We start from the raw sequence: 13,575 nt of genomic DNA on the forward strand, positions 1-13,575 counted from the left end.
TGTCCTTTTTGATTTTTCTGTCTGGATTATCTTTTTGTTGCTGTAAATGGAATATTAAAGTCCCCAGCTAATATGTGTTATTGACAATTTCTCCTTTAAAGGTTGTTAGCAGTTGCCTTATATACTGAAGTGATCCTATGTTGGGTGCATATATATTTAGAATTGTTATATCTTCTTCTTGGATTGATCCTTTGATCATTATGTAATCTCCTTCTTTGTCTCTTATAATATTCTTTATTTTAAGGTCTATTTTGTCTGATAAGAGAATTGCTACTCCAGCTTTATTATTATTATTATTATTATTTGTTTACATGGATTATATTTTTCCATCCTCTCACTTTCAATTTGTATGTGTCCCTAGAACTTAGGTGGGTCTCTTGAAGACAGCATATATATATATATGGGTCTTGTTTTGTATCCATTCAGCCACTCTGTGTCTTTTGGTTGGGGCATTTAGTCCATTTATATTTAAGGTAATTATTGATATGTATGTTCTTACTGCCATTTTATTAACTGTTTTGGATTTGTTTTTGTTGGTCTTTTTTCTTCCTTTCTTCTCTTGTTCTCTTGTGGTTTGATGACTATCTTTAGTGTTGTATTTTCTTATTTGTGTGTGTATCTATTGGAGACTTTTGGTTTGCAGTTACCCTGAAGTTTTGATAAAGGAGTCTGTATATACAAGATTGTTTTAAGTTGTTGGTCTCTTAATTGTGAATGCATCGCCAGTGTCCTGCATTTGAACCCCTCTTTTCTCACGATTTCTGCTTTTGGTAGCATATTTGTGTGTGGATGATTTCCTACCTTTACTATATATATGCTTTTACTGGTGAGCCTTGTCATTTGTAATATTTTTGTTTCTAGTTATGGCCTTTTTTTTTCCGTCTAGAGAAGTTCCTTTAGTATCTGTTGTAAAGCTGGTTTAGTAGTGCTGAATTCTCTTAGCTTTTGCTTGTCTGTAAAGTTTTTGATTTCTTCTTCAAATCTGAATGAGAGCCTTGCTGGATAGAGTAACCCTGGTGGAGTTTTTTCCTTTCATCACTCTAGGTATATCATGTGCCATTCCCTTCTGGCCTGCAGAGTTTCTGATGAAAGATCTGCTGATAATCTTATCAGGGTTCCTTTGTATATTATTTGTTTATTTTCCCTAGCTGCCTTCAATATTTTCTCTTCATTTTTAATTTTGGTCAGTTTGATTAATATGAGTCTCAGGGTGTTCCTTCTTGGGTTTATTTTATATGTACTCCATTGTGTTTCCTGGATTTGAGTGAGTGATTCCTTTCCCATGTTAGAGAAGTTTTTGGCTATTATCCTCAAATATTTTCTCTGGCCCTTTCTCTCTCTCTCTTCTGGCACCCCTGTATTACAGATATTAGTATGTTTAATGTTGTCCCAGACTTCTCTTAGACTGTCTGTCTTCATTTCTTTTCAGTCTTTTTTCTTTTTTCTGTTCTGCATCAGTGATTTCCACTAGTCTGTCCTCTATCTCACTTATTCGTTCTTTTGCCTACTGTATTCTGATGTTGGTTGCTTCTAGTGAATTTTTTATTTCAGTTACTGTATTTTGCACCTCTGCTTGCTTAATCCTTAAATCTTCTATTTCTTAGCGCATTGTCTCTTGTAATTTATCAGTCTTTGGCTCCAGTTTATTTCTAAGATCTTGAATCATCTTTACTATCATCACTCTAAAGTCTTTTTCATTGAGTTTGGTAATCTCCAGATCACTTAGCTGTTTTTCTTTCTTTTTTTTTTTTTTTTTTTTCGTTTCCTTATCCAAATCATAATTCTCTGCCTTTTCATTTTGTATAGATTTTTGGTGTGATCTCCTTATTGGAGATGTCTTCTGATGCTGCCCCCCTTGTGGGCTTGCTGCAGGCTTCCTGAGGGGAGGGACTGGTGCCTGCCCACTGGTAGGTGGAGCTGATTCTTATCCCTCTGGTGGGTGGGCCTTTGTCTCTGGGCAAGACTAAAAGTGGCTGTGTGCCGGGGAGGGGTCTTTAGGCAGCCATTTGCTGATGTTCCCACCTGGATTATTGTTTTGCCTGGAGTTTCTCAGCCCTAATGAGTGGTGCCAGATTTTTCCAAAATGGCCACCTCTATAGGAGTACACGCTGATGATTATTCCTGAGACCTTTGTCTCCAATGTCCTTCCCCCACAACAAGCCACAGTCACCACTTGTTTTCCCAGGACATCCTCCAAGAACTGCAGGTAGGCATGACCCAGATTCCTCTGGAATCTCTGCTTTGCCCTGGGACCCAGTGGACATGAAAGCCTGTGTGTGCCTTTCAAGAATGCAGTCTCCATTTCCTCCAGTCCCTTGAAGCTCCTTCACACAAGCCCCATTGGCCCTCAATGCCAAGTGCTCTGGAGGCTCTTTCTCCCAATTCCAGATCCCCAGGCATAGAGACCTGACATGGGACTCGGAACTCTCCCATAGGTGAATCTCTGTGATACAGTTACCCTCCAGTCTGTGGGCTGCCTACCCAGCAGGCATGGGGTTGCTCATATTGCATAAGCACCCCTTCTGCCATCTTGATGTGGCCTCCTCTTTGTCTTCTGGAGTAGGATATCTTGACATTTTGTAGTCTATTTGGTTGAAGGTCATTCAGCAGTTGGTTTTAGTTTTCTTGCTTTTATGCAAGACAGTGAGCTGCAGTCCTTCTACTCCACCATCTTCCCCCCCCGCCCCATTTTAAGTTGGTGAATCTCACTAAAGATTTATCAATTTTGTTTATTTTTTCAGAGAATTAGCTTTTAGTTTCATTAGTCTTTTCTCTTTTTTTTTAAATCTCTTTCATTTATTTCTGCTTTGATCTTTATGATTTCTTTCTTTCTACTGTCTTTGAGGGTTTTTGGTTCTTCCTTCTCTAGCTGCTTTTAGGTTTTTTATTTGAGATTTTTGTTTCCTGAGGTATGATTCTATTGCTATAAACTTGCCTCTTAGAACTGCTTTTGCTGCATCCTGTAAGTTTTGGATCATCATGCTTTCATTTTCAGTTGTCTCTATGTATATATTGATTTCCTCTTTGATTTTTTCAGTGATTCATTGGTTGTTTGGTAGCATATTGTTTAGTCTTCCCTTGTTTGTGTTTTTTGCATTTTTTTTCCTTATAGCTAATTTCTAATTTCATAGCATAGTGTTATGGTTGGAAAAGATGCCTGATATGATTTCATTTTCCTTAGGTGTATCAAGTCTTGGTTTGTGGTCCAACATGGGATAAATATCCTAGAAAATATTCCATGTGCACTTGAGAAGAATGTATATTTTGCTGCTTTCAGATGGAATGCTGTGTAGATTCACTTAAGTCCATCTGGTCTACTGTATCATTTAAGGCCTGTATTTCCTTATTGATTTTCTGTCTGGATGATCTGTCCATTAATGTAAGTGTGGTGTTAAAGTCCCCTACTATTAGTGTGTTACTGTCAGTTTCTACTTTTATATCTGTTAACATTTGCCTTATATATTGAGGTGTTCCCTCTATTGAGTGCATATATATTTACAATTGTTACGTCTTCTTCTTGGATTGATCCCTTGATCATTATGTAATGTCCTTCTTTGCCTCTTGTAACAGTCTTTATTTGAAAGTCTGTTTTGTCTGATACAAGTATTGCCGCTTTGGCTTTTTTTTTTTTTTTTTTTTTACTTCTATTTGCATGGAATACTTTGTTTTCCATCCTCTCAGTTTAAGTCTTTTACGTGTCTCTAGATCTGAAGTGGGTCTCTTGTAAATAGCGTATGTACGAGTCTTGTTTTGTATCCATTTGGCTAGTCTATATCCTTTGCTTGGCGCATTTACATTTAAAGTAATTATCAATCTATATGTTCTTTTTGTCATTTTATTAATTGTTTTATATTTGTTTTTCTAGGTCTTTATTCTTCCCTTCCTCTTTTGTTGTCTACTCTTGTGGTTTGATGACAGTCTTTATTGTTATTTTGGCTTCCTTCTTCTTTTTTGTGTGTATATATTATAGATTTTTGGTTTGTGGTTACCATGAGGTTTTGATATAGCAGTCTGTATAAATATATGATTGCTTTAAGTTGCTGATCTCTTAATTTCAAATAGATTTCAGATATCCTGCATTTGTACTCTTCTGATTATTGGTTGGTAATATATTTGTATGTGGATGATTTCATATCTTTATTGTATGTTTGCCTTTACCAGTGAGCTTTCCCATTTTGTAATTTTCTTGTTTCTAGTTGTGGCCTTCTCTTTTCCTCCTAGAAAAGATCCTTTAGTATTTGTTGTAAAACTAGTTTGGTGGTGCTGAATTCTTTTAGCTTTTGCTTGTCTGTAAAGCTTTTGATTTCTCTGTCAAATATGAATGATATCCTTGCTATGTAGATTATTCTTGGTTGTTGTTTTCCCTTTCATCACTTTCAGATGGTGCCACTGCCTTTTGGCCTGTGCACTTCCTGCTGAAAAATCAGATGATAACCTTATGGGGATTGCCTTGTATGTTATTTATTGCTTCTTCCCTTGTTGATTTCAATATTTTTTTCTTTGCCTTTAATTTTTGTCAATTTGATTACTGTGTGTCTTGGAATGTTTCTGCTTGGGTTAATCCTGCCTGAGACTCTTTGTGATTCTTGGACTTGGGTGACTGTTTCCTTCTCCATGCTCAGGCCTTTTTTTTTTTTTTTTTTTTTTGCTTTTTAGGGCTGCACCCACAGCATATGGAAGTTCCCAGGCTAGGGGTTGAATCGGAGCTACAGCTGCTGGCCTACACCACAGCCACAGCAACGCAGCATCCAACCTGTGTCTGCAACCTACACCACAGCTCACGGCAGAACTAGATCCCCAATCCACTGAGCAAGGCCAGGAGTCAGCCCACATCGTCATGGATCCTAGTTGGGTTCCTTACCAGTAAGCTGAGCCACAGTGGGAACTCCCTCTCAGGGTCTTTCTTCTCCTTCAGGGACCCCTATAACACGAATGTTGGTGTATTTAATGTTGTCTGAGAGGTCTCTTAAACTGTTCTCACTTCTTTTCATTGTTTTTTCTTTATTCTGTTCCATGACAGTGATTCCCCCATTCTGTCTTCCAGCTCACTATTATTCTGCCTCATTTATATTGGTATTGATTCCTTCTAGTGTATTTTTCATTTCAGTTATTTTACTCTTCAACTCTGTTCTTTATATCTTCTAATTCTTTGTTAATTATTACTCTGGGGTCTTTCTCTGGTAAATTCCTGTCTCCATGTCACTTAGTTATTGTCCTACAGTTTTATCTTGCTCCTTTGCTCGGAGCATATTCCTTTACCGTCTCATTTTGTCTAAAGTTCTTTTTGTGGACTTTTCCACTGGCTGCCAGATTGCAGTAATCTTGTTCCTGGTGTCTTCCCCTGGTAGGTGAGGCTGGTCTAGAGGCATGTGCAGGCTTCCTGGTGGGAAGGGCCAGTGCCTGCCCATTGGTGGGTAGAACTGGGACTTGACCCTCTGGTGGCCAGGGCCATGTCAAGTGGTGTGTCCAGAAGTGGCTCAGGAAGTCTTTAAGGCAGCCTGTCTGCTGATGGGTGGAGCTGTGTTCCCACACTGTTGGTTGTTTGGCTTGAGGCATCTCAGCCATATAGGCTGCAGGCTGTTGGGTGGGGGCAGGTCTTGGTACTAATGATCCAATAAAGATGTTTGCCCTTCCTGAGAATTCACATGGCTGAACACTCCTCACAGTTTCCACCACCAGTGTCCCAATTCCCAGGGATAGACATAGCCACTCCTTTCCCACCCTACCCCTCAGGAGACCCTCCAAGACCAGTCTGGGGAGGTTTGGCCCAGACTCCTATGAAGTTGCTGCCTTTGCCTTGGGTTCCAGTTGCTGTACACTCTCCCAGAGTAGAGTCTCTGTTTCCCGTAGTCCTGTGGAATGCCTGCATTTAAGCCCTGCTGGTCTTTAAAGCCAAACTCTTTTGAGACTCCTTCCCCCAGTGCTAGGCTTCCTGGCTTAGGAGTCTGACGTCAGACTTAAAACCCTCACTCCTGTGGAGGAACTTTTGTGATACAATTATTCTCCAGTTAGTGGACCAGCCACCAGGGGGCATCCCTCCTCCTATCCTCTTGTGGTTTCTTCCTTCTACACTTGGGTGTAGACTATCTTTAGGGGGAGTTCTCATCCTTTTAAGCAATGATTGTTCTGCATTTAGTTGTGTTTTTGATGTGCTCATGAGAGGAGGTGGTGAGCTCAAAGTCCGACTAGGAATGGAATTTCTGGGTTATGTGGTGATTGTATGTTAAACATTTTGAGGACGTGCCAGAGTGTTTTCCAGATGGTCTGCCCTATTGTACGGGTCCCATCAGCAGTCTGTTCCAGTCTCTCCACATTCATGCCAGCACTTTTTTTTTTTTTTTTTTTTTTTTGGTCTTTTTAGGGCCATACCCATAGCATATGGAAGTTCCCAGGCTAGGGGTGGAATCAGAACTACAGCTGCTGGCCTACACAACTATAGCAATGCCAGATCCGAGCTGTGGCTGCAACCTACACCGAAGCTCGTGGCAACACTGGATCCTTAACCCACTGAGCCAGGCCAGGGATTGAACCTGCGTCCTCATGAATGCTAGTCAGATTTGGTTCCACTGAGCCATGACGGGAACTCCTGTTGTTCTTTTTGATGATAGTTATCTTATTAGATATAAAACAATAGCTCATGGTGGATTCGATTTGTTTCCCTAATGAGTAATTACATTGAACATCTTTTTGTGTCTTATTTTTCTAATGTACCTTACAGTGTGTTATATTTGACAGTGAAAAAAATGTGTTGCAATTAATTTTTACTGATTTAACAAACGAATCCAAGTAGGCCTTAGTTTTCAGAACCCCTGTGAGTCAGAGAGTGCTGCAGCAGCATAGAAGGACTCTGCTCCCACTGGTTACTGGTGTTTGCTCTGACAGAACTGGAAGAGGTTCCACTATTGATGGGTAACCAGGGGATGAGGAAGAAAGCTGACTGAGAGTGACTCCGAAAGGTGACAGATATGCAGAAGGGGTCTTCCTGCCCTGTGAACACTCTGAACTCCAAAGACCCTACCACTGTATGTGTAAAGTATGGTTAAGCTGTCTCTGTCCAGCTCTCTCTCCCTTAAATTACCCCCCATTATTTCAGCCCTTAAACATTTCTCTGCACATTGCTCCAGGTGTCCCAGCAGTGCTTCTGAGATTTACAAGCCTTGGTGCCTCAGCTCCTCAGGACCTGGGGAGTTAAGAGGTTGCTGCCACGAGGCAGCGCTGTCTTTCAGAAACAGAAACTCACAGACTATTTATCATCATGAGCAACCTCTTGGTTAACCATAGGCAGAAGCATATGGGCTCCTGTGACAGAAGCCGGTTCTCTCTAGTGAAGTAGACAACAGCCACATCTCCCCTCCCTGAGGACAGGGCCCACCAGACTCCTGGCTGCTGCAGTCACACCTCACCTGCAGCCAGCTTCCCAGGATCCCGAGCCTCCAGTGACTCAGAGGCCCTGGGCAGCCCCATGGAAAGTCAGGCGAGATGTGCATTTCCTTTGGGTGAGTCTCCTGCATCCTGAGGATTGTCCAGTGAGTGGGACTACACTGCCCTGGGATTCTGCAGAGATAGAAATTGAATTTTCACATGCAAGTGCGCCACTTGAGCAATTTTCTTCTTCTCTGCCTTGGAGTCTGCTTTAAATAGAAATCACCAAAAACCTTTTAATGTAGAAAATACTGTGTCATGCAGTAAAGCTGTAATAGATAATTGGGTATCTTTTTCTTCCTTTTAGTGCTTTGGTCCTTTGCACATTTTACTGCACCCTGCTTCTCTTTGGGGCCTGGATTGATGCCTGTGCCTTTCCAGAAGAGTGACCTTTCTTGATCCTTGCCTTTTACCAGAGGGGACCTCCTCTCTGTGACTCGCACCACTAGCTCCCTGCCCTCTCTGGGACAGGCCAGTGGCCTGTGTACTTTCCTCTCACCCTTCCTTCCACATCCTTTAAAAGTAGCTCTAGCTGGGAATTTCCCTGCTGGTGCAGCAGGCGAAGGACCCAGCGTTGTCACTGCTGTGGCTCTGATGACTGCTGTAGTGTGGGTTCGATCCCTGGCCTGGGAACTTTTGCATGCCACTGATGCAGCCAAAACAAAAAACAAAAAACACCAGCTAGAGAAACAGTTGGGTAGTAGTTGCAGGTTGGGTAGTAGGTAGTTGTTAGTTGGGTAGTAGTTAGTTAGACCGTGTGCATTCAGCGCCCTGGAACTGAAGGCTGTTTCTGCTCCCACGTGTCAGAGGTCCCCAGCTTGCATTACCCCTACTACCCTTGGCGGCCACTTATTAACGTCAATGACCAACGCTATCCCAGGAAGTCCTCGTTACATTTGCTTTTCTTGGGTGAGCTGCACACCTGACCAGAAACAATTGCACTTTCATAGCACTTCCTGGATTGGTGACTAAACATAGACAGAAGCTGAGGATTTATGTTGCAGCACAAGGCTGGTGACCACAGAGCTGTTATGTTTGCAGCACGATGGCCAGAGGAGCCCTGCAGAGTCTGGCCTGGAGGCGGCCAGCCCCCTTCAGGGACCCCCACATTGCTGGGCTCCAGCCAGGGCTGCACAGTCTGTGTCTTAAATAGGAATGAGCAGATTAGCTGCTGGATTCCACTGTGTCAGTCCGGTGGGGCTCGGGTGGGGCTGACACTGCTTGGCTGACTTGAGAACATTCTAGCGTCCGGGCGTTTGTTCCGGGAGGCCGTTGGGTCTGCTTCCCTAGTGTCACTCCTTGGCACCCACTCCCCACCCCCAGCCCAGGGCTCAGCCAGCTTATCTGCACTTAAAGCATCCATCCCAGCATTGTCCTGCTTTTCCTGCTGAACAGTGTGGCTTGGCCATGATCCCTGAGCTGCCTCATCTCATCTCTGTTCATTACCTTGGCTCGGGCAGATCCAGCCAGTGTTGGGGCAGCTGTACTGGGTGCCAGGTCAAGGCTGACCCCTGGGCAGCCGTACAGGTCAGCTCCGCGCTGTGGGCCACAGAGGCTGCAGGGGCCAGGACTGCCAGGCCTGCCAGCTCCCGGGCCAGGGCCACAGGCAGCGTCCACGTCCTCCAGGCTTTCCACTGCTTTCCTGGAAAGGGTTGATGCGGAGATTCTTATAAGCAAGTCCTTGCACGTGATTTCTTTTATGGGCCAGGGATCAAATCTCTCTTGAGATCTTCATTCTCACTTCCTGAGTATTGGACCTTTTCAACTAGGAACTTTTTTAAAAGGAACTCTGCAAATGAATAAAATAACATGGGTCAAAGTCTAAATACCTACCAGTAGGGAGTCATTTCACTGACTTATGATAAACACATTTGCTGGATATTAGGCTTTTTCCCTAATATAAGAAAGGATTTCTATGGTAAGTGAAACAGAAGCAGGTGAGACACTGTGTATGTACTGTGGTCACAGCTGTGTCACAAAACAGAAAAGGGAAAACACCAGAATACTAATAACATTGATTATCTTGAAGGAATGGGGGTCAGATGAGTTCTCTTAAACTTTTCTATATTTCCTTATTTTCTACAGTGAACATGTAATTTTTAAAGTTAGAAAATAACATTTTGAAATTCTAAGTCTTTTTTTTTGGTCTTTTAGGGATGCACTGGTGGCATATGGAGGTTTCCAGGCTAAGAGTCGAATCGGAGCTGTAGCTGCTGGCCTACACCACAGCCACAGCAACACAGGATCCGCATCTGCGGACTACACCACAGCTCATGGCAACACCGGATCCTTAACCCACTGAGCAAGGCGAGGGATCCAACCCACATCCTCATGGATGCTAGTCAGGTTTGTTAACCACTGAGACACAATGGGAACTCCTAAAATTCTAAGTCTTAATTCAAGAGAAATAAATATATCAGGGAAAGGGGGTGAGAAACCCTTCAGACTTGCTTGCGGTGGCTCCAGAGTCTAATCCGCATAGTAGGTTGTGCTGTCCTCCACTTCCTGTGCTGCTGACATGCCATCAATAAGTCTCTTGAGAGCAGGGGAAGCTCTTAGCTGCTTACATTCCTCTCTCCTCAGTGTAGTATTCGTGGTCAGCTGAATAAACAAAGAATTGAGCTGGAGCCACGTATGTTCGGTGCTTTCCTAACAGCAAGGACCGGTCTCCCTGTGGACTGGGGCTGTGCATTGGTAGCGGGAGGAGAGCTTCCGGAAGGACTCACCAGACACTCCTGGGTCACGGTCACTGTGGGCGTCTGACTGCCGAGCTGAGAGCACACAGCCTGTCTTCTCAGGCCCAGTGGCTCCTGGCTGGCCCATCCTCCAGGGAAAGGTCACAGTGCTGAGTCCTGACCCCTGACCGCTGGCTGAGCTGGAGGGGGAGCCCCAGGGGGGCGACCGGGGTCCCCTCCCCTCCGAGCTCACACCAGAGAAACGGGGAATGTGGAAAACTGCCCAGGAACCCCCTTCTTTGAAAATATCTGCCTTTTCCCCACCTTTAGTAGGTTTGGGATTAGTTAGCATTTTTAAGTAGAAAAATACCCTTGCTGTTAACTGCTAATTATCCTAGCCACATTTGGGTCCAGCTCTGCCTACAGGCGGTGGATTGCAATTCATGCTTTTAGTTACTTTGCATTTTGTATCTTCATTTGGGGTCATGACCTTGCCCCCCTAAAATCACTTTTTCCAGCAGGCTGAGTTTTCATGACGGTCTAAGTGCAGCCTGTGTGGCCCCATCCTTCACTAAAATGTCACCTCCATTAATTAATTCAGTGGAACTCCTGTTGGCAGGGGCCCTGTGAGTAATCATCTCTCACCTGCCGCCCCGCCCTACTGTGTTGAGTGGGGAGGACCCGTCTCCACTGGTGCAGGTCTCGCACTGATTTGAGGGCGCAGCTCAGCGCTGGAGGCTACAGATGTGACAGCATACTGCCCTCTCTACTCCTCTCTCCCCTGCTCTGGCCCGCAGGTGTTTGAGGAACTGTGGAGGAGCGAAGGCAAGACCCCAACACAGATCGTTGCGGAAAAGAAGCTTGAACTGATGCAGGACCCGGAGGAGCTGGAGCAGCTCTGCCGTGCCACGCTGGAGGCGCATCCTGGAGTGGTACTTGCACTAGGGGGCAGGGCTTCATGCTCAGCGGGGCGCAGGGCAGGGCAGCCCTCCTGCAGGTGGGGGCCCGGGGTCAAGGCCTCCCCTTGCAGCCCAGAGGCACTTCCTAATGACAGTTGGCCCCGTTTCATCAGTAATCCCAGAATTATTTTTATCAGATTTTAGCTAAAGTCAAGAGATGAAATTAGGTGAATGTTGGAAAAATATGGCTTTTCCTAGAAGGGAAAGCCACCCTCAGAGTTTAATCTTCATGGAGCTTTGGCTTCCCAGGTCTGTTGCCCTCTTCCAGGGTTGCAAGGTCTGCTTTATAGGAGGTGCTCTCTATGGCAAAGCAGCAGGCAGGGGTACACAGGGGGAAAAAGATAAGGACACACTTCAGTTCTGTGCCTTTGAGATCTGCGAAGAAAGGCAGAAAGGAAAATTATTTGTAAATTATGGAGAAAATCCTTGACAGGAACATGGCTGGCAATCAAGTCATTTTGTGTTCCGAGCATAGAACCAAATAGAAAAGCCCAAATGAGGAGCATCGCTTCCTTCCCAAGTCTAATCATATCGTCCAGAGATATTTTTCAGAGGGGAAGGAAATTGCTGGCATCCTTTCAGAATGATACCACCCACCCATCAGCTTGCGGGGACACTAACAGCCCTGTAAAGAGCTCTCGATAAGGAAAATGAGCTTGCACCGGTCCCGGCGATCTCCATCTTCCTGCCTCATCTGCAGTGACTGATAAAGACACACGTAGTTCCTGGCTCGTTCTGCGGCACTGAGCACAGACACTCGCACGCGCTTCTGTGGATCAGGACGCTGGGCCGGTGGCTGTTTGACAGGCACCAGAGCCCCTGCCCCAGCCAGGCCAGCCTGTCCACCAGCACCCCCAGGGAGAGTTGGCATCTTGTGGATTTGTCTTCCAACAAGCTTCTTGGCAAGGGGATGGGGGCCACTGCAGGGTCAGGGGGCCTTGCTCACGGGCCCTGAGGAGTGCATCCAGGTCCTCAGCCATGACAGGTCACGGTCCTCCTCGGTCCCCTTTAGTTAGGAGGCAGGGTAGCAAACATCTGCTTTGCCAAGAGCCCAGAAACCTCCTCAGAAGTCCACTCCCTCCCCTTTTTTCCTTTTCTTATTTTTTATCTAATACGGAAAACAAACAGTTTGGTTCACTGAACATAAAATTGATTTAGAATCTTTAGGTGAGTCTCTTTTCTCTGAAATTTCTGTCTCCAAAGGTGATGGATCTGAAGAAGGGAAACCCCAGAGCAATCAACAAGCTGATTGGATTGGTCCGAAAAACGACTCTCGGCCGAGCAGATCCAGCTGTGATCAAGGAGGTGCTAGAGAGGCAGCTGTCATCGTGACGGTCCCAGGTCCCCTCCTCGGCCAAGCCAGGGCCTGCAAGCTGACGTCCCAGCCCAGCCGGACAGCCCTGCCCAAGCTGCACCTTGACGTTCTGGCTCCACGAAGACCAGGCTTCGCCCTGTCGCTTCACTGGCATCACACGGCTCCCTAAGATGCAGAACAGCTTGTTCCAGTGCTGCGATCAGGCAGACGTACTGTTTCAAATTCTGTCACATCCTAAGGAAACGTTTCCTTTGGTAGGTCTCTCAACAAATATTTTGAAGCCCACCCTAAGGGCCGGGGGTTGTTCTAGGTGCCGGAGTTTAGCAGTGACAAGAGAGACCGGGATCTGGATGCAGGATCGGGTTTGGGGACCTCTCAGGACATTCATCTCCATACCAGGAACTAGTTGTAGTTACCCATCCACCAAGTAAAAGGAATGTTGCCCATTTGACTCCCCAGGGAGCCCAGGAGGCAGAGGGTCTGAGAAGTGATTTGGGGGACGTTGGGGGGGGGTGCGAAAAAGACAACAGACATTTTCAAATAAATTTAATGAATAAAATATATGCTGAAGTATCACATAAAAAATAAACTTACACTTCAGAGATTGTGCAGTTGATACCCCCCCTCCCAGAGAAAAGCTGTAACATTGAACTGATTTGTTTTGTCTGCAAAGAATAAGATGGTAAACTAGTAAATCAAAAAGTTGACCTTTATCAGTAGCGGTGCTGCAGTTAACAGTGTGTCCGTGGCGGCCAGGTCGCCCTCACCCCTGTTCTCATGACAATAATACTATTTGTGTGTTGCAGTGGGGTGCCCCTTTGTTGCTGTGTGCCTTTGTCACCTGTGTCTCACAGGCTCAAAGACCAGTTTTGCCAAAGCACATGTCAAACAAACGGTGACACAAGAGAACAGTCTTTGGAGGCCCTGATTTTGCACTGAACTCTGGTGTAAGAAGAGGGCAAACATGTGGGTCGTAAGTGGTCCTGCAGGAGCAGATGGAGGGCCAGGGGAGAGGGGACCTTCCCTCACTCAGGGAGAAAAGCATGGAGGGTAAGCAAACCGCTCCTGTGGTTTATTTTAGACAAGCATGAAGAGGTAAGGTTTTGTTTCTTTTTTTTTTTAATTAACTTTTTAAAAAATGAGTGACTGGAGGAGTTCCCGTCGTGGCACGGCAAAAACGAATCTGACTAGGAACGATGAGGTT

General features: G+C 45.1%; 1 protein-coding gene across 5 annotated transcripts in view; it reads left to right on the top strand.

The window, feature by feature from the left end:
- GATB (glutamyl-tRNA amidotransferase subunit B) overlaps positions 1-13,575 on the top strand; it is a 685,553-nt gene that overhangs the window by 87,054 nt on the left and 584,924 nt on the right. For 4 of the 5 annotated variants that reach the window (XR_014812810.1, XR_014812807.1, XM_084972708.1 and 1 more), the window contains 2 exons: positions 10,895-11,029; positions 12,260-12,973. The exons of the other annotated variant lie outside the window; for it this stretch is intronic. Coding sequence is in view for 2 of the 4 variants with exons in the window: in XM_084972708.1 (XP_084828834.1) it covers positions 10,895-11,029; positions 12,260-12,388 (264 nt within the window). In the remaining 2 variants the exon portion in view is untranslated. Of the gene's footprint in view, positions 1-10,894; positions 11,030-12,259; positions 12,974-13,575 lie in introns of those variants that run through there. 5 annotated transcript variants of the gene reach the window in all.

This window comes from Sus scrofa, chromosome 8, assembly GCF_054392235.1.
Source record: "Sus scrofa isolate SSC_HxYL_T2T_F1_AM1 chromosome 8, Sscrofa_HxYL_maternal_Yorkshire_Landrace_v2.0, whole genome shotgun sequence".
Lineage (NCBI taxonomy): Eukaryota > Metazoa > Chordata > Mammalia > Artiodactyla > Suidae > Sus > Sus scrofa.